Source organism: Lepidochelys olivacea (assembly GCF_965140295.1).
Source record: "Lepidochelys olivacea isolate rLepOli2 genome assembly, chromosome: 1".
Lineage (NCBI taxonomy): Eukaryota > Metazoa > Chordata > Testudines > Cheloniidae > Lepidochelys > Lepidochelys olivacea.
Genome location: NC_140411.1, coordinates 14,478,390 through 14,502,562, shown reverse-complemented (window position 1 = coordinate 14,502,562; position 24,173 = coordinate 14,478,390). Strand labels below are relative to the sequence as shown.

Below are 24,173 nucleotides of genomic sequence, written 5' to 3'. Positions count from 1 at the left end.
GAACTTGCCCCTCACTTTTACAGTTCAGTCACCCTTTAAAATGTATTTTCCTGAGGGTTATCCCTAGATAAAGTTCCTTCCAGCTGTGAGGGAGACATGGGGTCTCATCATGAAAGAGGTTTCATGCTATTGTTTACTAAAATGCAGATTTATCTTGTCTCCCTCTTACTGTTTCAAGTACCCTGTTTACTACTTATATGTAAACTGAGGTACACACATTCCTTTGTTTAAGACCTGCTTGACCATAGAATCATAGAATCATAGAATATCAGGGTTGGAAGGGACCCCAGAAGGTCATCTAGTCCAACCCCCTGCTCAAAGCAGGACCAATTCCCAGTTAAATCATCCCAGCCAGGGCTTTGTCAAGCCTGACCTTAAAAACCTCTAAGGAAGGAGATTCTACCACCTCCCTAGGTAATGCATTCCAGTGTTTCACCACCCTCTTAGTGAAAAAGTTTTTCCTAATATCCAATCTAAACCTCCCCCACTGCAACTTGAGACCATTACTCCTCGTTCTGTCATCTGCTACCATTGAGAACAGTCTAGAGCCATCCTCTTTGGAACCCCCTTTCAGGTAGTTGAAAGTAGCTATCAAATCCCCCCTCATTCTTCTCTTCTGCAGGCTAAACAATCCCAGCTCCCTCAGCCTCTCCTCATAACTCATGTGTTCCAGTCCCCTAATCATTTTTGTTGCCCTTCGCTGGACTCTCTCCAATTTATCCACATCCTTCTTGTAGTGTGGGGCCCAAAACTGGACACAGTACTCCAGATGAGGCCTCACCAATGTCGAATAGAGGGGAACGATCACGTCCCTCGATCTGCTCGCTATGCCCCTACTTATACATCCCAAAATGCCATTGGCCTTCTTGGCAACAAGGGCACACTGCTGACTCATATCCAGCTTCTCGTCCACTGTCACCCCTAAGTCCTTTTCCGCAGAACTGCTGCCTAGCCATTCGGTTCCTAGTCTGTAGCTGTGCATTGGGTTCTTCCGTCCTAAGTGCAGGACCCTGCACTTATTCTTACTGAACCTCATCAGATTCCTTTTGGCCCAATCTTCCAATTGGTCTAGGTCCTTCTGTATCCTATCCCTCCCCTCCAGCGTATCTACCACTCCTCCCAGTTTAGTATCATCCGCAAATTTGCTGAGAGTGCAATCCACACCATCCTCCAGATCATTTATGAAGATATTGAATAAAACCGGCCCCAGGACCGACCCTTGGGGCACTCCACTTGATACCGGCTGCCAACTAGACATGGAGCCATTGATCACTACCCGTTGAACCCGACAATCTAGCCAGCTTTCTACCCACCTTATAGTGCATTCATCCAGCCCATACTTCCTTAACTTGCTGACAAGAATACTGTGGGTATTCTTGCTGACAAGACCAGTCCTGACTAATCAGGGCTACATGGGTTTGAACATGTGCTTCCAACACTATTAATGTGGAATTCATAACTTTACATCTAATGTTACTACACACATTTCATCATGATTCACCAGTGAGTTATTACTTTTCAAATGATGCCTCACAAGACATATTTTTCACAAAGATGATTACGACATAAGGTCTGAATACAGGGGTGCATTCCCTCACAGAGTTTAAATCTCGTTTTTGACTGTCAGTGGAATTTAGACTCCTAAATAACTAAATCCCTTTTGAAAAGGAGACTTAAGCTTTAAAATAGCTCAAAAACCTGGGCCTAGAGCATTAGTTAAAAATGCCAAGCCTTAAAACAAAATATATTGATCCTACTATTCAAAAGTTGTTACTTTAGTGTAACTGCCAAAGTGATCAATGACACACTAATGTAAAGCCTAATGTATCAATGAATACTCATATAGCATCAGAGTCATCTATTGACTTTTGATAAAATCCAGAGCTATTGCATTAGTTTTCAGTTTGTGGATATGCACACAGGTATTGTTGGAATATACAGCAAAAGACTGACCTAAATACAACGTTTATGAAATAAAAAAGGCTTCATTTCCATTTAGTTCAGGATGAGACTATATGTGCAGGGTTTCACCATGAGTAAAATTTGTATGGTAGAATTTTAAAGTCTTGAAAAATTAGCCTCTCCTATTATTACAAAAGTCACTCTACATAGAAATATAGCAAGTTCTCCTGTTCAATGTTTCTTTATTCTTAAGATTTATAACATTTTAAAGAGGCCAAGCTAGGCTCTAAGAACTTTTGCCATAAATTAAGAAGTCACAAATTAAACCAGCAGATGCTCCTTGTCCCCAAACCAGAAGGAATCTGACAAAAGGGAGAATCAAAATCCATTAAATCAATACCCATCCCACACCTTACCACGCCTCTTCTTCACCAAAAGCCTGGGTAAATAGATGGGCCTTGCAGAATGCTCTGAAGCTCACTAGGTTTGGTCTGTTTCTGACCAAGGGAAGCACGGTCTTAACAAGGCTATATTTAACGCAAGTATGCAAAGATGCTACTGCAATGATGATGCTACAATGATTTTTCCTCCGTTTCCTCTAACCAATTTGATTCCACTAATTACATAGCTGCCACTCCTACCCCGGAAAACAGTTGAAAAAAGTGGCTGTGGACCATTTCCAAGACCAACAATTCCTCCCTAGATCTTTCCCAAGTCAGGCTTCAGAGCAGGATACAGAATAGAGATTGGCTTCGGAGTGGTAGCCATGTTAGTCTGTATCAGCAAAAACAAGGAGGACTCCTTGTTGTTTTTGCAGAAGAGAGACTGTTCAGCACAGCCAGGGATATCTGATCCAAATTATAAAGAGAGATATTTTGTATTTCTTGATGCACACAAGACAGCCAATGTAAAATGCAAAATAATGTTGTGGGAGATTTCCTAATCAGTTAATGTATCCTTACATACAGAGAACAATGGCTTAGACAATAAAGGCAAATTTATCCTAGGACTTACCTGTGCATACTCTCTCTCAATTGCAGCTTTCTTCTGACTGAATGTCCTACAAAAAACAGGGGGGGAAGTCCATTAACACACACAACCATATACTATAAATGCAATAATTAAAAAGGAGTTTTATATAACTTCAGTTCAAATGCACCATCAGGCAGCCTTTACAGCCAACAGAAGAGCAAAAGAAGAGCTGAACTGTTTGACAATTGTATATTAACTGCCTAACAACCACTTGCATGTGGCCACCATAGATTAAGAGCTCCTTCCCTCAAGCTCCATTTACTTCATTAAAGTCTCTTCAGCTTTACATTGGTTTATCAGAGAACAAAATTTGGCCTTCAGGCATCTAAACTTTTTTTTTGGGAAGTCATCTCTCCCTGACTGCATCTGAACATACCAGGCTAATTGTTCCAGATGCAGGACTCATCTCACTTTCATGCACCATCTTCACTCAGGAATGCCCTGATTTAGCAATCGGTGTAGCTACATCAGCGTGGACGCAGTTAGCTCAATTGGTTTAAACCCCTATATCACTTTCTATACTAAGTTTCAGAGTAAAAGCCGTGTTAGTCTGTATTCGCAAAAAGAAAAGGAGGACTTGTGGCACTTTAGAGACTAACCAATTTATTTGAGCATAAGCTTTCGTGAGCTACAGCTCACTTCCGATGAAGTGAGCTGTAGCTCACGAAAACTTATGCTCAAATAAATTGGTTAGTCTCTAAGGTGCCACAAGTCCTCCTTTTCTTTCTATACTAAGGGGTCAGTAGTGGTACAGCTACACCAATTGCTTGCCACAGACTATTGAACTAAGGCCAGCACTCAGTGTAAGTGAATGCCAAGTATTATTGATTTTAGAGATGGGCAAAACAACAGAAGGACAAGAGAAGAATCAGTATATTTCATTTCCCATGGTTTACACCAAGGCTTTGTGGGCCAAATTCTGCTCTTTGGGCATCAGTATAAATCTGGAGTAATTACAAATGCTTCAAATGAGTCATGCCAAGTTTATAACAATATATCAGCAGAATTTGGCACTGTGACTTTACTCAATCATGTTCTGGCAAAAATGGGATTCGCAAAGCTTTCAATATACTTTTGCATTACAAGGTCCAAGTCTGAAGCAATCTTGCTGTAGAATAAAAACAGATTATGCTATCCCCTTTCCCTCTAAATACAGTAGGTCTCTGTACTTTGTAGCACTAGGAGAACCAAACTACAGCAGCACAAAGAAAAGGAAGAATGGTTGAACCATAGCTAACCCTCCTCAGATTTAGAACTGTCTAGGCGTACCAAGACTCCTAGTAGTGCTCTGATAGTTTAAGTCATTTTCTTTTTACGCTCAAGCAACCAAGCAATAGGATTTTCCATGGTCTGCATTTCCACATTTTTCTACTAAGATTAATAATGCACTATGCACAAAACATATGACTTTAATTCTATTTAAACAGATTGAACAATTAATTATGGGGACAAGCTAGAAGTTAATGTAAATACAGCAGACGCCCGTTTGCTGCAACACCTTATAAGAGCAACAGCCTCTTACGAACAACATTTCCCCTGGGAACACTTTCCCTACTGTAAGTTATCGACACTCCCAATAACAGCAAAGCCGCTTAGGAGCAACACAGCAGAAGAGCACAGATATGTTTCTACTAATAATCATCTACTGTATCCTGTAATAAGATCCTATAAAGTTGAAATTAGAATGTCAAAACAGAATAAGCACCAATGGTGCCTTCTATTCCTGCCAGCAGAACACACTGTTAGAGGTTCCATATTTCAAATAAGATGTAAAACAGAGGTCCTGGCCAATTGTAGTCATTAAAGAACCCATGTAACTCTTTTCAAGAGTAAGGTTTATATTAGCTCTGCGGGCTTGGCCACATTCCAACTCTGGTTATCACATCCGGTCTACCTAAATTTCTCTGGCAGTTTCAGCTGCGTATAAGTGACTCCATTTTAGAACTAAGTGAAATCATCCCTGCATATTGTTGTTTAGGATCCTTCTGGAAGGAAGATGCTACATAGTACATTAAGGTATTGTTATAGGTAACATTGGACCAACATACTTTAGTAGTTTTCTTATCAAAGCCCAAGCTTCCATCTATGATAACAAGCATATCGAAAAATTAGGGCTGTCAATTAATCACAGTTAACTCATGCAATTAACTCAAAAAAATTGTGATTAAAAGAATTAATTGCACTGTTAAACAATAGAATACCAATTTAAATTTATTAAATATTTGTGGCTGTTTTTCTACATTTTCAAATATATTGATTTCAATTACTACAGAGAATACAAAGTATACAGTGCTCACCTTATATTATTTGTATTACAAATATTTGCACTATAAAAATGATAAAAGAAATTGTATTTTTCAATTCACCTCAGACACATACTGTAGCGCAATTTCTATCGTGAAAGTGTAACTTACCAATTTAGATTTTTTTTGTTCCATAACTGCACTCAAAAACAAAACAATGTAAAACTTTAGACCCTACAAGTCTACTCAGTTCTACTTCTTGTTCAGCCAATCGCTAAGAGAAACAGGTTTGTTTAGATTTACAGGACATAATGTTCCCCACTTCTTATTTACATCTCCAGAAAGTTAGAACAGGTGTTTCCAAGGTATTTATGTGCCAGATATGCTAAACATTCATATGCCCCTTCATGCTTCGGCCACCATTCCAGAGGACATGCTTCCAGGCTGATGATGTTTGTTAAAAAAATAATGCATTAATTAAATTTGTGACTGAACTTCTTGGGGGAGAATTATACGTCTTCTGTTCTGTTTTACCCACATTCTGCCATATATTTCATGTGATAGCAGCCTCAGATGACCCAGCACATGTTCATTTTAAGAACACTTTCACTGCAGATTTGACAAAAAGCAAAGAAGGTACCAATGTGAGATTTCTAAAAATAGCTACAGCACTCCACCCAAGATTTAAGAATCTGAAGTGCCGTCCAAAATCTCAGAGGAACGAGATGTGGAGCATGCTTTCAGAAGTCTTAAAAGAGCAACACTCCAATGCAGAAACACAGAACCTGAACCACCAAAAAAGAAAATGAACCTTCTGCTGATGGCATCTGACTCAGATGATGAAAATGAACGTGTCGGTCCGCTTGGCTTTGGATCATTATCAAGCAGAACCCATCATCAGCATGGATGTATGTTCTCTGGAATGGTGGTTGAAGCATGAAGGGACATATAAATCTTTAGTGAATCTGGTAAATATCTTGTGATGCCAGCTACAACAGTGCCATGCAAATGCCTGTTCTCACTTTCAGGTGACATTGTAAACAAGAAGCGGGCAGCATTATCTCCTCCAAATTGTAACCTAACTTGTTTGTCTGAGTGATTGTCTGAACCAGAAGTAGGACTGAGTGGACTTGTAGGTGCTAAAGTTTTACATTGTTTTATTTTTGAATGCACGGGTTTTTCTGTACATAATTCTACATTTGTAAGTTCAACTTTCATGATAAAGAAATTGCACTACAGTACTTGTATTAGGTGAACTAAAAATACTATTTATTTTGTTTTTTACTGTGCAAATATTTGCAATCAAAAATAAATATAAAGTGAGCAACTGTACACTTTGTATTCTGTGTTGTAACTGAAATCAATACGTTTGAAAATGTGGAAAACATCCAAAAATATTCATATAAATGGTATTCTATTACTGTTTAACAGCGCAATTAATCGCAATTAATATTTTAATCGATTGATGGCCCTATTAAAAATGCAATATTCTTCCAAAATGACTTATGTTTCTTCAACAAGTGCGACTGACTTCAATAACGCTGTTACAGGAACTGCTGAAATCTATAAACATTTAAGAGGTAGTGGGAAACAAGTTACTGTTTTTAAGCCTTCAAAAATAAAGAGTGTAAGCTTCAAAATCAAGAGCAAAAATATGCCATTACTAGTTTCTACTCAGGCAGCCTCATTTGAAAATTTACAGTCTGATCTAGATGTAAAAAAGAGTATATGCACTATCGTTCATTCTAAACTGAAACCAACTGTTGTGGAATTTAGTACAAAAGTAATTTAGTATTTTTGGACTGAATGAGTTGTACACTGATAGAAACACTGAAGTTTGTTTTCAAATGAAATGGTTGTAATCCCACCATTCTATTATTCTAAAATATTTAATTCACTTTAGTATAAACAGATTTTAGACCATCAGAGTTAAATTTACAGAGTGATTCAATTTTTGAGTTTCAGTAGAGTTAGTGGGAAAAGAGTAAGTATCTGAGATTGTTCTTTAAAGATGGCGTTCTCAAATTTTTCGAGAGCAAAGAACTTCTGCTAGGAAACAAAGCAGACTGACTGACAAAGTATTTGATGTCCTCCTACCTTGACAAACCTGACAATTTCCATGTATACACTTGTATAAGGTCAAGGGTTATGTCAACATTGTGAGAAAAATCTTGAAAGAAAACAAGCTAGTTCCCTGAAAAAAGATAAATGTATTGTGTAGTTTTTAAAAAATGGGCATGCATTTACAATTACTATTTTTATGTATAGGGCTATACAGAGGTTTTTGTGGGGCCCGGGGTAAAATCTGAAATTGAAGTACTTCACTCCCTCTCCTTCCTACAACCTTCCAAAAAATTTAACCCTGAGAGGAGGCTGGGGAGGGCATGTGCTGGAGCACAAGCCTGCACTGCACTCGCCCCACGTGGCAGAGCCACCTGGTTTTGGATCAGCAGCCCCTCAACTGTGACAGCAGGGCTGCTGGGCCAAATTTCAATGCAACCCAGCAAGTGGGGGTCCTCTCAAATGGAGGCCCAGAGCAAACTGTCCCTTTCCCCCTGCCCTGTTTATGCATTTATCAAGTAATTGTTACAAAGGAAAGAAAGTAGGTTAGAGTTGAGAGCATATTTTAAAATTTTTCTTTCAATTACTTACTTCTAGATAAAAAGAAAAGGAGTACTTGTGGCACCTTAGAGACTAACCAATTTATTTGAGCATAAGTGATTCCTATCTTCAACAGATTTAGCAAGTAGCAAGCATACACATGAATACGTATTTCAGGATGAGGCACTACATTTGTCAGAAATAAGCCTAGTATAAATTAATACATTCAAAATTCCTGAACATAAAATAACAGGATTATTAGCACACCTGAATTCAGTAGATACATGGGAGCTATGTATCATAGAGTTGTGAATACTTGCAATTTTATTGCAAGTTTGATATTTGCCCCAACTGATGGAATGATGTTATTGTGTAAATCTCTCAGCTTTCATTTTTTAAAAAAGAAGTTTCAAGCCTTCATGGTTACGAAGAAAAGTATGAAACCTGCCTTTTGGTTTTTGAAGCTTTCAAATTAAATAAAAGAACCCAACATTTATTCTTTTATAATTCCTATGATTTTTAAGTTAGTCTGATACTTTTTTGAGATCTGACTCATGCTTTTGAATGCTCGGGATCAGCAATACTTGGAGAGTTGAAACAATCCTTCCTGCATTTTATTTTAGTCTATTTAACTTAACTTTAGTAACTGCCTCCTGTATTCATTTTCAGAGCAAAATGATATTACTAACTATCATTACGAGAATGAAAAAGTGAAATATTCTATCATGAATCTAATGTATTGACAACAATTAAGTAACAGTGAATGTTTGACAGCAGTGACTGTAGCACTGGCACCTAAAATCCACCTAAAAAAATCAGTCTATTACAGTAATAATTAAAACAAATGAACTACCACTTAAACATTATGAGCCCTGAGATTATTCTTCCCCCACAACCAAAGCCTGCAGCATTGCAAAGTTAACACAGGTATAGAGCTGTGCACACTCTCCAATGGATACATAAAGAGCCTCTACACTTCCACCAAAAAACTGAGTGATTTGTATATGTGACCGAGTACTTGGGAAAACAACAGGGGAGAGGGAAATTACTGCTGTCCTCCCCACCCGCCCTCCAAAATGTACTACTTTCCTTCTAGGTTCCACCTTTCACACACCTATCCTTATAAACTTCTCACGCTCCTACTGACATTTTTAATTTACTTATTTATAAAGCTAAAAAACACAGTACAAGAACATCTGAGAATGAGGGAGAGTTGGTTTTTATTCTATTCTACATTACCTGTATTTTGCCTCCCTGATAACATTTAAACCACCTCCTCAATATTAAAACAAACATCTTTTTTCTTTTGATTTTTTTTTTTTAACAATGGAATCCACCTCAAGGGTAATAAAGCTACAACAACAACTATACTCTCCTCTTGCAATACTACTAGACCTATGGTTTTATTTACCACATTTGAGTACCACCTGCCAATTGAAAGTCAAGTTCCAGAAATGTGACGACAGCTAATTTAAAGTAATGGCTGCTATGCTGTATTAAGATTTATTTTAACATTTTTGTTACAGATCAGACGAAGAGAATTAAGCAAGGAGCTAGATCAGTGGAGAATGTTGTGTCAAGAAGTCTCTCCAGAACCCTTGCTTCCCAACAAGAAAGATGGAATGAAAACATTCAAAAGGTGGCTCTAGAATTATATTGTTGCACCAGCATTACCAAAGTATCAGTCAAGCCAGTGAACCTCCTCTAGTGCTACAGTCTAATACATTACATTTTTAAGGTTCTAGATCCACAGTAAGTATGGAATTGTTCACATTTTAGAATTATGAGGCTGTATCATAACAGACATTTAAGGAATACTGTAATTGACAATGTCACCTGATCACATAATAAATGAGGATGTGTTTCTTTCACAAACGGATTGCAGAGTGAAAAAAGCTGAAGTAGTTATACAATAAGTGCTAATCTCAACTACATTGGTCATGTTTCATGACGGAAGTTCAAATATGTCTAAGCACGTCTACTAACTGTTAATTTATCTGAATGCAGAAAAAATAAACGTACATAGTAAATATGTGGTCAAGCTCATTCACATATAATTCTCTGTTAAAATACATAGAGACAAATTTAAACCTGCTGTAAGTGACCGAATCTCCCATGGAAGTCTTGGACAAATTCAGAAGTGAGCTAAGCAATGGCGTAAGCTACATGTGGAAGTTAAGGCCTGTGAAAGCAGGATCAGGGCCTATGCTGGTAAAAAAAAGAAGCATCTAAACTAGAAAAGTAGTAGAACTTTCACTAAAAATTAGCATTCGGTGAATGTGCTAAACAAATACAGCGTAATTCACATCTACACTACAGAGCCTTAGCCAGTATAAAGAAAAGGAATAACTTGTGGCGCCTTAGAGACTAACGAATTTATTAGAGCATAAGCTTTCGTGAGCTACAGCTCACTTCATCGGATGCATGCAGTGGAAAATATAGTGGGGAGATTTTATATGCACAGAGAACATGAAACAATGGGTGTTACTATACAGACTGTAACAAGAGTGATCAGGAAAGGTGAGCTATTACCAGCCGGGGGGGGTGGGAAACGGACAGACGACACGGACCTTTTGTAGTGATAATCAAGGTGGGCCATTTCCAGCACTCTACAAGAACAGCAGAAGGGGAAATAAACAAGGGGAAATAGTTTTACTTTGCGTAATGACACATCCACTCCCAGTCTTTATTCAAGCCTAAGTTAACTGTACCCAGTTTGCAAATTAATTCCAATTAAGCAGTCTCTCGTTGGAGTCTGTTTTGAGCCCCCTAGAGTAGATGCAGCATAAGCAGGCAGAAGCCAACATGCCATCAGCATACGTGCATCTACACTAGCGTTTTTGCCAGCACATCCGTATCGGCTAGGGGTTTGATTTTTTTTCCCCCCACACCCTTAGCTGACACAGCTACATAAGCAAAACTTTATAGTGTAGACCAGGCCTTGCAACACTGACAAGATGGAAAGGGTTAGCGGTTACATCAAGTAAAGCAACTAACAGGAGGATACAAGTGAGGAGAGAGACCCGCTCTTTCCATTCCCTCACCAGGTAGATTATACTCAGTTTGCAGAGTTATTCCTTTTCTGGCCAGTTTACCACCTCACGTGAAACTTGCTCATTTATGCTATGCCTACATCCCCTCTTGAAAGAATGCAAAAGCCATGCTATAACAGAGTTGCTAAGTAAATCACAGGTATAACAAGATTTTAAGGTTGTTTATTAAACCAATTTATGAATTTGCTGGCTTTAAAGTGTTTAATATTTTGTTTCTTTTTAAGTAACAAAATGTTCTACTAAAATCAAGTTTGGAAGTTACATATATACAAATTGCTAAATATTAAACAGAATATTCCTTCAAATGTATATAAACTAAAGTATTTTAAAATTAACGTAAAGAGAGAATTTCCAGAGTCACATATTAAAAAACAACCAAATGATAAAATATCTCCAATACAATAGGCAACAAAATAACCTGGTCCTTCTGGTCTTGTTTCTGTAGTTTGTGGTTTCCTGCAGAGTATTGTGAGAACCTGCTTTATCTACAGAACTCAGGGAAAATATTTTTTGTGTAGAACAGTATAAATTCCTGCAGTTTATACTATTTTTTCAGCAATTACTGAACATGATACAACTTGTGTTGTGCAATTATGCAAGCACTAGAAGGGCAACGTGTAATTTTATTAACACTGATTTTTTAGACACAAGTGTATTAAGCATTTCACAAAACACACCTGGCATTATTGGATGTTATCTGAGACACCCCACAAATGCTGGAAATAGCAAGAAACAGCACATGCAGCAGGCCAAGCACTGAAGCAGTTGGAGCTCACCAGAGCATCAGGGCATGGAGCAGCAGTACTTCCAACACTATCATCTGATGGGGGGAAAAGAAAAATATCTTCCCCTGGATCCAAGGGATAGATGGGTAGACAGAGCATGATCGACCACTGCTCAGATTACCCATAAGGTCTTTTTTCCCTCTCTGTTTCCTGGGGTTCTTGCCTCCCCAGTTTGACATTGTCCTGCATTGTAGTAGAGGCAAAAGAATGAGGCCAATGTCATTTTCACTCTCCTAAACCACAGCCCACAACAGTCAATTAAAAGACTCCCATTGATTTGCATGGGTATTGGATTGGACCCCTATCTGAGGAAGGATTATGCAGCAGGAACATTTCGGTCAGAATTATTTTTCACAACTGGTGGGAGGTAGAGGAAAAACAAAGCAGAGATAGGTACACAGGGAGAGAAGAGTTTTTAAAAAAGTAATGTCAGGGAAGCTGGAGACTGGACTTGAACTATTAAAACTATTCAGACACGACTCTTTTGGTGTTGTTCGGCAGATTATGAAGGTTAGCTGAAATTAAACTTGGCGCATCTACTTGCGCATCCTATTTTCAGTACCTCTCAGTCTCAAATTCACAAATGATCCCTGCTGCTACTTATTTTGAAATGTAAAGCAAGGGTAACTGAAATTCAATACAGTATTGGTCTGGTGTAGGGTTTTAGAAGGTTACTGCAAGAAAACAATGCAAAAACTAACAAACAGACCAGTCCCTAACAAACATTTCGAAAGGAACCAGCTGAGCAACCATGTCCAGAAAAATTACAGGGAAGTAGCATTACAGCAGCAGCAACCTTATGTCACATTTCCTCTTATTTTAATCTTGCAGAACTAAATTTATGGGAACAGGCACAAGATCCATTTGCCCACTGTGACCATAATACTGATCAAGAATAAGTATTTGTGCATCAAAAAAACTCATCTGGGACAAACATATAAGCATAATTTTGCAAGGATTCTCTAGTCTTATGCCACTAGAAAATAGGCATTTACATTTAGTGTGGCTACACTTCAAGTTTCCCATTGTTTCATTACCGATCCGTCCAACTCCACATTAAATAAGCTATTATTAAAAATATGTATTCAATTTAAAGACATTAATTTAATGTTTCTGTATGGTTTTATGTGTAATTATTGGCACAAGGACAGAAAAGGATAGTGTATGTTACAAATGTCGTCAATAGGGCTTGAAAAAACCACTTGCATTCTCCCTGCCAGCAAGCAGGAGTAGGGGGGAAAAAGAACTTCCCCTGTTCAGCATGCAGGCTGAGGAACACAGGGGTGAAGTAACAGACCCTTTCTCCTTGCAGCAGCCTGAAGATTCTGGAGGAGGGCTAATGGAGCAGAGATCCTTCCCCCATTCAACAACTAGGATGCTCCCAAGGGCAGAAAGTTCCTCTTTTCCAGAAGCTACAGATAGATGAAGCTTCAAAATTACTAGACACCTAATAACCAGAAGATATGAAAGATGGAGCCCCCAAATAGGGTACAGGACAGCGCCCTGGAAGAAATTCCAACATTCTCCAATCACACCAACTCGAAGTCATGAGGGGCCTGGGTTTTTAACAGAGTACAACCCACTGGCTAGTTGGATTACTCCTCTGATTACATGTCTGGCAAATTTTTCAAAACCTGGTTATACACACAACATAAAGGGAAATGAAAGATACATACGAAAGCCAGAATGCCCTCACCAAGTTGTACTTTAGACTAAAACACTAATGCTCTTTCAAAAACAACAGCGTAAGAACTTTAGATGTCACAAGGGATCAGAACTCAGTTTCATTCATCACACTGTATCTTAGCTTAATCATAGAATCATAGGATTGGTACAGACCTCAAGAAATCATCTAATCCAGTCCCCTGCACTGAGGGTAGGACTAAGTATTATCTAGATCATCCTTGACAGGTGTTTGTCTAACCTGCTCTTAAAAATCTCCAATGATGGAGATTTCATAACCTCCCTAGGCAATTTATTCCAGTGCTTAACCACCCTGACAGTTAGGAAGATTTTCCTAATGTCCAACCTAAACTGCCCTTGCTGCAATTTAAGCCCATTGCTTTTTGTCCTTTCCTCAGAGGTTAAGGAGAGCAATTTTTCTCCCTCCTCCTTGTAATAACCTTTTTATGTACTTGAAAACTGGTATGCCCCCCCTCAATCTTCTCCAGACAAAATAAACCCAATTTTTTCCAATCTTCCCTCATAGGTCATATTTTCTAGACCTTTAATCATTTTTGTTAGTTAATCTTCACTGGACTTTCTCCAATTTGTCCACATCTTTCCTAAAACATGGTGCCCACAACTGGACACAATACTCCAGTTGAGGCCTAATCAGTGTGGAGTAGAGAGGAAGAATTACTTCTTGTGTCTTGCTTACAACACTCCTGCTAATACATCACAGAATGATGTTTGCTGTTTTTTGCAACAGTGTTACACTGTTGACTCATATTTAGCTTGTGATCCACTACGACCCCCAGATCCCTTTCCGCAGTACTCCTTCCTAGGCAGTCATTTCCCATTTTGTGTGTGCGCGCAACTGATTGGTCCTTCCTAAGTGGAGTACTTTGCATGTGTCTCTACTGAATTTCATCCTATTTACTTCAGACCATTTCTCCAGTTTGTTCAGATCATTTTGAATTTTAATTCTATCCTCCAAAGCACTTGCAACCCCTCCCAGCTTGGTATCATCTGCAAACTTTATAAGTGTACTCTCTATCCCATTACTAAAACACTGATGAAGATATTGAACAGAACCAGACTGTACCTGAACCAGAACAGAACTGAACCCTGCGGGACCCCACTTGATGTACCCTTCCAGCTTGACTGTGAACCACTGATAACCAGTCTCTGGAAACAGTTTTCCAACCAGTTATTCACCCACCTTTTAGTAGCTCCATCTTGGTTGTATTTCCCTAGCTTGTTTATGAGAAGGTCATGCGAGAGACAAGGAGGACTTAAGAGTCAAGGAGGCACCTTGGAGACTAACAAATTTATTTGAGCATAAGCTTTTGGGAGCTACAGCTCATTTCATCGGATGCTGTAGCTCACGAAAGCTTATGCTCAAATAAATTTGTTAGTCTCTAAGGTGCCACAAGTCCTCCTTTTCTTTTTGCGGATACAGACTAACACGGCTGCTACTCTGAAACCTGTCATCATGTGAGAGACAGTATCAAAAGCCTTACTAGAGTCGAGATGAGGCACTGATTCAACAACAAGGGGGGGGGGGGGGAAAAAAAGAGTGCCACATACTGAATTATCGTGAATTGAAATATTTGAGGCATTAGGACAATAAAAATATAGAACTCTGTACAGAGTATTGTGTTTAATGACTCCAGAGGTCTTTTCCAGCTCCATCATCTGATTCCATAAAAGTGTTTCACTGTAGTACATTGTTACTCTACAACCATATTTGCTTAAGAGTAGAAATAATTGCCAACTTTCATTGCAAGAAACATTTGTTATTCAGTATTACCTACCATATAATTATATGCTAAGTTTAAGGGACACCATCAGCATTAAAACCACCTCTGTCTCAAGATTCTGTACCTACTATTCTTATAAGTAACATCTAAGATTACAATTGTTGAAAGATGCTCAAGAAAAAATTGTTTATTGCTTTGCACATTTGACGCACTGTGTGCATAGTTTCACAGTTTGGTTTTTTTGATGGTCATTTAAGCTTCCTGTCTCACACATTAGCAGGAGGACACTGCCCATGCACTTTTGAGGGAAGCTCACATGCACACTCATCCTCAGTCCTGTGAGAAGATGTATACCACTAGTAGTTACAGCAAAACAAACTAAGGCCTGGTCTACACTATGAGTTTATGTTGGATTTAGCAGTGTTAAATCAAATTAACCCTGCACGCGTCCACACAACGAAGCCATTTTTTCCCAACATAAAGGGCTCTTAAAACCGATTTCTGTACTCCTCCCCAACGAGGAGATTAGTGCTGAAATCAACATTGCTGTAATATAGCTATCTTTAAATATACATTGTAATTTAAGCACAGCTTTACATTATAACATGCAGTACAGCCTTATCAAAACTTTAACGCACAGTTATAGTTTTTTTGTCTTCTTAATTGCAAAAAGCTTAACTGTTGCTACTTTTAAACTTTCATGATTCTTTTCCATTTTTAAAAGAAAAATAGGATATTTTTTAATTGCAATATTTTAAATACCTTTCCTGGGGATTTTGACATCACGTATACCTTTAAAATATCAGTTTGTATTTAAATTCTTTAAATGGGTCTTGAAAAATCCACTTTTCTCTAACAAGAGGATGCTTGTTCTGCCAGATGAGAAGATGTATATATCAATTTCTGAAGAATTTAAGCCTTCTTTAGAAAACAAATTTCTGCCTCTTGGATCCAAAGACAACCTTCCAAACATGAAGAAATGCAGTGCTGGTTCCCAAGTCTGCATTCAGCTTCCGTGCCTTTGCTGTTGCTCAGTTTCCTCAAGCCTCAGCAGTATGAAGTTAAGACAAGTCAGTTTCCACTCATTGGTGGGCCAACCCATTCATCTTTTGTGTTTAATACTCTGGGCAAGCACCAAAATATGCCTGGCACATTTTTCAAGCCCTGCTTTTAACACACGTACTGTTTGTACTATCTCCCATATAATTACATATGATGATCTTATGACCATTAATATAAATTAGCTAGCTGTTTTGACAGTATAAAAGTTATTACAGATTGATTATTTAGACCACATATCTTGATATTTTTGGAAGACTTTCCTCTTCTATAGGTACAATAAAATATTGCAAAATATACCAATATTTTCATAAAGCATTGTCCCCCACACTGTAGAAGGTCATGACTTTTTTCCTTTTTTTAAACAGACAAAACTTACAAACCCCTTTCTGGATCCTGGCACTGCAACAGTGACATTTTATGTTCAATATTAATATCACAAGAGAAAATCTTGCTACCTCTTGTCTACGCATTTGTGTAACATGATAGCATTTACATGACTCTTACAGTCTGCTTTAGACCTGAAAAGGCAATACTGCAATTAAAAGCTTCTAACGTGTTTCCCCTTCCTTCAGCTAAACGCTGCTGCTGTAGGACAGTTTTGCTAAACTTTGCTATGTGCTTTCCTGTAATTAGCTACTGGACATTCAATTAAGATGAAGCATTTTAACTCAAAGATAATCCACTGTGACAAAGTTCCTCCTCTAACTTGGTGGGTCTTGCACTTATTGGCAGATTGGCTCGCCTCGGAGATTCACGGCAGCCCTCAGTTTGGCCGTTTTCGTGAACCCACAGTCCAGGTCAACTCCTCCTGTTTCTGATCAGGAGTTGAGAGGTTTGGGGGGGGGGGGGGAGGAGGGGGGACCCAGGCCCGCCCTCTACTCCGGGTTCCAGCCCAGAGCCCTGTGGAATGCAGCTGTTTAGAGTGCCTCCTGGAATAGCTCCACGACAGCTACAACTCTCTGGGCTACTTCCCCATGGCCTCCTCCCAACACCCTCTTTATCCTCACCATAGGACCTTCCTCCTGGTATCTGATAATGCTTGTACTCCTCAGTTCTCCAGCAGTATGCGTTCTAAGCTCCTAGTCCCTCTTGCTCCCAGCTCAATCACATGCACACCACAAACTGAAGTGAGCTCCTTTTTTAAACCCAGGTGTCCTGATTAGCCTGCCTTAATTGATTCTAGCAGCTTCTTGATTGGCTGCAGGTGTTCTAATCAGCCTGTCTGCCTTAATTGTTTCCAGGAAGTTCCTGATTGTTCTGGAACCTTCCCTGTTACATTACCCAGGGAAAAGGGACCTACTTAACCTGGGGCAAATATATCTGCCTTCTATCACTCTCCTGTAGCCATCTGGCCCAACCCTGTCACACCACCTAATTAAAAGAAAGTTGACCTGTTGAGTGGAGAGTGTGACGGAACAAGTCCCTACCATGTGGCAACAAACTTGTTCATTCTACTCTGTTCCTAGGTTAAATCAGATCTTCAGTTATGTAGCAAAGGTATTCTCTACATCTTAGAGCCCAGGTTTGTAGATGTATGTTTATGTGAAAACTACTACACAACACCCTCTAGCCCTGCTTGCTGGCCACCTGAGGCAGCTTGCCTTACCACTATCACTCACACTAAAGACCACCTGAACCTGATACCAGGTGAAGTCTATGTTATGATTTCATGACAAAAATCTTCTCAAGTTCCTGGCATTTCTCCTAGGATATGAAATGGACCACACTGGAAGCCTTTTCCCACAACTCTACCTGAACATAGCCATGAGGTTTGATAGTTCCATAACTCACAGGGTATCAGATACAGGAGGATATAAAGTTCACCAAATTCTATTCTAATAGCGTGGCTTTGGATTCTGGGGGACAGTACCATGAGTGCAGTCAGTCTTCTCTTGGGCCATGGCAGCCTTAACCACCAGACTCACATGGTAAGGGTGGGAGATGTAGCTGGTGGCATCCTCAAGAACCTTGTGTTTCTTTTCTATTTTCTTCAGGACAGCTATTTAAGAAATCTTCCATGTTTTTTCATCATTCTGTCCAAAATAGGGTGCCAAGACCTTACTGGACATTTGCTCTATAGTGGCCCTCGCAGATTCCTGGACCTGCTGAAATTCAAAACTAGTTGTATTGGACATCTTTGCAAGAAAATGGGAAATGGCAGGATCATCTGCTAAGAAGGCGTTGCCCTAATGCTCTTCTGCAGCTGATAAGTATTTCGTACTGGGAGAGCGTCAGCTCAAATAGCAGCTCTCATCACCCCATTCTCTTCCTGGCCCCATTCAAATGGATGGAAAGATTCAGATGAGTTTGTGAAGGAGTGTGGGAATATTGGAAAAATGTCATTACGCATCAGCTCTGGCATCGGATATTTGTGTCATCATGTATCAGCTGAGTTCTGCCAAAGAAATCCTTTTTAATAGGTGACTACAAGAAGGGTTTCTAAATGGGAATTGAACGATTAATTATATGCATAGGCTCCAAAGAAATTAAAACTCCTGGAGAAGTCAGAAACAAGCCTGAACATGACCTTGAGCCATGCTCTCAAGAGACTCATTAGGTATAGCTATGTCTAGAACCAGTGAATAACCTTACTGATCATTGCCACACTCTTCTCAGACAAAGACTTTGTTGTTCTGAACTGGACGCAGAGGTAATTAAGCCACAGAGGGTTAACACTCTAAGGGGGAATAAGTGGCAACTGTCTTAGAAGAAGCCAAAACTTCTCAATTGCTTCACTATGAAATATGACCGTCAATGAATAGGGTTTTAGAGAGACAAGGTGGGTGAGGTAATATCTTTTATTGGACCAATTTCCGTTGGTGAGAGCAAAGCTTTCGAGCTTACACAGAGCTCTTCTGTGTAAGCTCAAAAGCTTGTCTCTCTCACCAACAGAAGTTAATCCAATAAAAGATATTACCTCACCCACCTTGTCTCTAAAATATCCTGGATCACAATAGCTACAACACTGTATACAATGAACAGGGTTACAGCTTGAAACAATTTCATCACTTTTTTCAGACGGAAACTCTCATTAATCCAAGACATTTTTCTGGTTAAGAGGTGGAAGGGACTCAGAGCATCAGTGACACCAATTGCTTCTCTCCCCTCCTCCAGGCCATAGTAGTGGCCCAATGAACTGACTAAAAGCAGCACAAAACCGATCATTAAAAATGCCTGGTGCAAGAAAAATGGGCAAAAGACTGTGCTTTTGAATTGTCTGATGAAACAAACCTTAATTTTATGGCAGAATAAATTCTGGGAACCAAAAGCACTAGTTCTATTTACACAAAAAAGTTACTAAAAAGAAAGTAAAGTACATTTAGGACCTTGCTTCAGCCACAAAATCCAGAGTCATCCTTAGTCAAGACAGTCATCTATAGATCTTCAGCTCACAAGGGTGATACAAAATGACTCTCTGTTCTGAAGCCCTGTGATACCTGTGTGTATCAGATGTTACATCTAGCCACCCAATGAATTTAAGGCAGTTTCACTCCAATTCTGAGTTTCATGGATTTTGGAGGTTTTCGAACACTTCATTCTTATGTGCAAGAATTACATTTCTTACTAAAAAGCTTATACTTTTTTTAAAAAGTCTAAATCACTTCCCCATTGGTGTAGTAGTTTAACTGAAATATTTACAGCATATGCGAAACGAATTAAAAATTCTCTAAGAACTGATATTTTCGTCCAGATAACACTTATGGGTCACTTGGAGCTGCTGCTATATAAATACTTAGGTGCTCTAACACCTGGTTATTTCTAAATGCAGAGCATAAAAGTCCATCCAATAAAAAATACTGTAAGATTTAAATGGGAAAATATTAGTGCATACATAGTAAACAAAAGCACAAATGCACAAATTCACAAAGTGCAATTTAAAATGAATTCCTTTTGAGGTTACAGCAGCAGAAAAATGCATCCAAATTCAGTAGCTTCCCTTTCCTGGATAGTCCTTTCACAAAAGTGATTAAAGCAATTGTCTTTGAAATTTCATTTTAAATATGCTTCCGAGTTAAGGCTTTGTCAATTGATCTGTTCTAATCCACGCTACCCTTAATACATACTATTTTCAGAAGATATAAGATCTCTTTACTATAGCTGCATGAACAGTGCTCCTTTAATTAACAATACATGTGAACACAAAGGAAAAAAATATTCCAGACAAAATTAAACAGCAAGCATTGTACTCCTTGTAAATCACATTTACTATATAGTTAGGGATTAGAATGAGTTGCCATTAGCAACAGAGCTAAAAAATCAATTCTGTTCCTGTGTATCTAGAATTCTCTTAACGCCAAAAGTAGTAAATCCTTGCTGCAATTCCAGTTTCAGTCACACAGACGTCAGTGTCCAGAACACGATTAGAGGGACATCATACCTAGACACAATACAACCCTAAAACAACAGGCCAACAGCATTTCCTATTCAGAGAGGGGGAAAAAAGCTAACAAAGCTGCTGGGGGGAAACAAAAGCGATTCACATCAGTCCCCCTCTTTGCTCTATACAACTGCTACAGTATTAGACGTTTACCAAAAACACCAAGACTTGGTTTTCCTGATTAGGGCCATTTTAAGTAAGCTGAATCAGGTTTGTCTGTTAATACACAAATCGTTAACTAAGAAATAAGAAAATGATCCAACTTCAACAAATTCAAATATAATTTTTAGATCTTACACAAAACTGATCCTCCTCATTGTCAAGGTTTGGGAGATAGAAGACTGGTAACCATAATAATCTTACTTATGAAAATGCTGACGCAGAAATTCAAAGGATTTTGTCTCAGAACAGTATCACTTTACTTAATTGCTCCCTGCAGAACTCAAACCAAAGTTCTTCATTAACAGAGTTTACTTATACCCTGGATCTGTATAGTATTTAGTGGCGGGTAGCAATATTAGAATTCTTACCTGGTTAATTTGTCACATGTTTTAGGAATACTGGAAGTGCCACCCGGACTTTATCATGTAGATAATGGGTTTTATTTTCTTCCATTGCCCACTTTTGGTGCAGCATCCACAGATTCATTACAATGGGTACATCAGCCTGCAGTTTGGGAGCAGAACTAGACCTGTCCATCACTGGCAGCAGAGGAGTGCTCCGCCACCTGACCTTCCCTCAAGCTGAGAATTTCCACAGCCACGACAGTTCATATCTAATTCCTAAATTATATTATGTTTAATATTCTTTGAGGAAAAATGCAACTTCTCCTACTGCAGAGCATGGGAAATTCCACCTAATATCAAACCCAAACACTTGGGAATCAAATTCCAGCTCTATTCTAGATGATCCATTTGTCTCTAGGATGGGCCAGGTTTATGGCCCTACTACTCGAAGAAAGGAAATTTTCAGATAAGCAGAGATACATTTTCCTATTCTTTGTGCTAAGGTCCATAGTTCCATTACAATGGGACTTTCATACAAGCACGCCTCCAGAACAGGAAGATGATCATCCTTTAAAATGGGCCTCCAAAATGAAGTAGATTATCTTGTTCATCTTCCTCTGGACACTAAGGCATAGAGAAGAGTTCTGCTCATAATAGGAAATGGGATTGGCTAAGACTGGATAACCTATATGCAGAATTTGGTGAACCTAGGTATTCACAGATTCTAAGGCCAGAAGGGATGACTGGTCATCTAACCTCACCTCCTACATAACATGGGCATAGAACTTCTACAAAGTAACTCCTGTTTGAACTAGAACATCTTTTAGAAAAAGATCTAAACTTGATTTTAAAATAGCCAGTGATGGAGAATCCACCACAACCTTTGGTACAAAGGTATGCCTTAGTTCTAGTCTGAATTTGTCTAGCTTCAACTTCCAGCCATTGTATCTTGTTATACCTTTCTCTGCTAGATTAGCCCATCATGATCAAATATTTGTTCCCCATCTAGGTACTTACCGACTGATCAAGTCATAATCTTCTCTTTAAGCTAAATAGATTGAGCTTCTTGAGTCTAACGCTATAAGGCATGTCTTCTGATCTTTTCATAATTCTTGCAGTTCTTCTCTGAACCCTCGCCGATATATCAACATCCTTCTTGAATTGTGGACACCAGTTCCAAACACAGAGACCTGTGCCAATGGAGGCTGAGATTCCTAGGGGATACCCAGAATTACTACACCGGTACACATGCACAACAGGCTTAATAACAACTGGACTTTTGGGAGTGGTCATGGTGCTGTGCGAAAGCTGGGGTTGGCTCTCTGCTGCTCATCAGTACCAGCTGTGCCAAGTCTGGAATCTCCAGGAACCATGGGACAGGGAGACCAAGCAGGTCTCTAGCAGCCACAAATGCCTCTGGGGCTGATAGTACCATGAACTGACTGGTACGCTTGTCTGCTCTGCTGCAAGATGGCATTTCCCATGCTGGAGTTAGCAGAGCCTGCGAGGGTACCGAAGCTGCTGTGGGTGGCTGCTGAGGCACCGGAAAGGGAGAGTGGCCTGACACAGGTCTCGCTCTATCCAGATCCCCTTGCCCGCTTCCTTTCAGCACTGGGAATGACTCTTCTTTCTTCTGGTGCTTACGGTGCTGCTTCTTAAGCACTATGGAGAAGGACTGGCGCCAGGACTCTCTTGGTGCCGAGTCCAAGCATGGCTCTGACACTGGTCTTAGGGCTGCCTCCATGAGAAGGATCTTCAATCTCACCTTCCAGTCTTCCTTGGTGCGGGGTCTGAAATCCTTAAAGATCTGGCAACCGTCTTTCCAATGAGCTTCCCCTAAGCCCTTGAGACAGCTCAAGTGTGGGTTGCTCAAGGGTATCAACTTGCCACAGGAAGTGCAGGGCTTGAAGCCTGGTGACCAAGGCATACCCTGGCACTGGGGAGCAGACAAGCCTCTCCAACCAAGTGCGGAGGGGTTCAAAACTCACTAACTACTAAAACTACTATTAACAAACTAAGTAAACTTCAATAACTATATACACGAGAAAGAAAGAAAAAACACTGGGAGAAATTACCTTAGCAATGAGGGAAGTTCCATCAACTGTCATGAGTGGTAAGAAGGAACTGAAGGGGTGTGGGGTTAGCAGGGCCTTTATACCGACACTATGAGCACGCAGCACCAGAGGGCGTTAGAGCCAACCCGACGGATAACACTAAGGGAAAAAAATCCAGCAACTGTGCTCCAGGTGCACACAGACCTACTTTGGAATGGACATGTGCAAGCACTCAAAGAATATAAATGTATACATCTAGGAAAAATGAACGTAAGCCATATTTACAGGCTGGGGAACTCTATCATGGGAAGCAGTGACTGAAAAAGATTTGGGGGTTGTGGTGAATAATCATCGGAACATGAGCTGTCAGAGTGACACTGTGGCCAAAAGAGCTAATGAAATCCTGGGATGCATAAACAGGGGAATCTTGAGTAGGAGTAGAGAGGTTATTTTACCTCTGTATTTGGCACTAGTGTGACTGCTGCTAGAATAATGTGTCCAGTTCTGGTACCCACAATTCAAAAACAATGTTGATAAACGGGAGAGGGTTCAGAGAAGAGTCAGGAGAATGATTAAAGGACTAGAAAACATGCTTTATAGCTAGGGCCCTACCAAATTCATGGCCATGGAAAACACGTGTCAGACAGTGAAATCTCGTTGTCCCCCGTGAAAACTGGTCTTTTGTGTGCCTTTACTCTATACTATACAGTCTTTGCCCCAGATCCCAAATGGCCCCCTCAAAGATTGAACCCACAACCCTGGGTTTAGCAGGCCAATGCTCAAACCACTGAGCTATCCCTCCCCCCCACTTGCCAGTGAGTGCAGGCCCGGCCCTGCTGCACTCCTCAGGGGCTGGGGTGGGGAAGGGGCAGGGCGGGGGCAGGAAGGGGGCAGGGCAGGGTCTTTGGGGAAGGGGTGGAGTGGGGGCAGGGCTGGCGCGGAGTAGGGGCAGAAAGAGGCGGGGGTGGGGCAGGGCAGGAAGAGCGGGGAAGAGGCGGGGGCTGGAGCAGCACATAGCTGCGCAGGTTTCCTGGTGCTCTATGCAGCTGCATACTTTGCGTATGGGTAAGGACGGCCCTGACTGCCATCCTTACTTCTGTGCTGCTGGTGGTGGCAGCTCTGCCTTGAGAGC

The 24,173-nt window shown here is 40.0% G+C and overlaps 2 protein-coding genes across 5 annotated transcripts in view; one reads left to right on the top strand and one right to left on the bottom strand.

The window, feature by feature from the left end:
• The window catches only part of LOC311520845 (uncharacterized protein), a 70,557-nt gene extending 60,855 nt beyond the window's left edge, over window positions 1-9,702 (top strand). The window contains exon 4 of the mRNA XM_084628696.1: window positions 9,305-9,702. Within this exon, the coding sequence (XP_084484822.1) occupies window positions 9,305-9,427 (123 nt within the window). The 3' untranslated portion in view covers window positions 9,428-9,702. The remainder of the gene's footprint in view (window positions 1-9,304) is intronic.
• FCHSD2 (FCH and double SH3 domains 2) overlaps window positions 1-24,173 on the bottom strand; it is a 230,251-nt gene that overhangs the window by 176,305 nt on the left and 29,773 nt on the right. For 3 of the 4 annotated variants that reach the window (XM_084628660.1, XM_084628659.1, XM_084628661.1), the window contains exon 3: window positions 2,917-2,962. The exons of the other annotated variant lie outside the window; for it this stretch is intronic. In XM_084628660.1, the coding sequence (XP_084484786.1) occupies window positions 2,917-2,962 (46 nt within the window). The remainder of the gene's footprint in view (window positions 1-2,916; window positions 2,963-24,173) is intronic. 4 annotated transcript variants of the gene reach the window in all.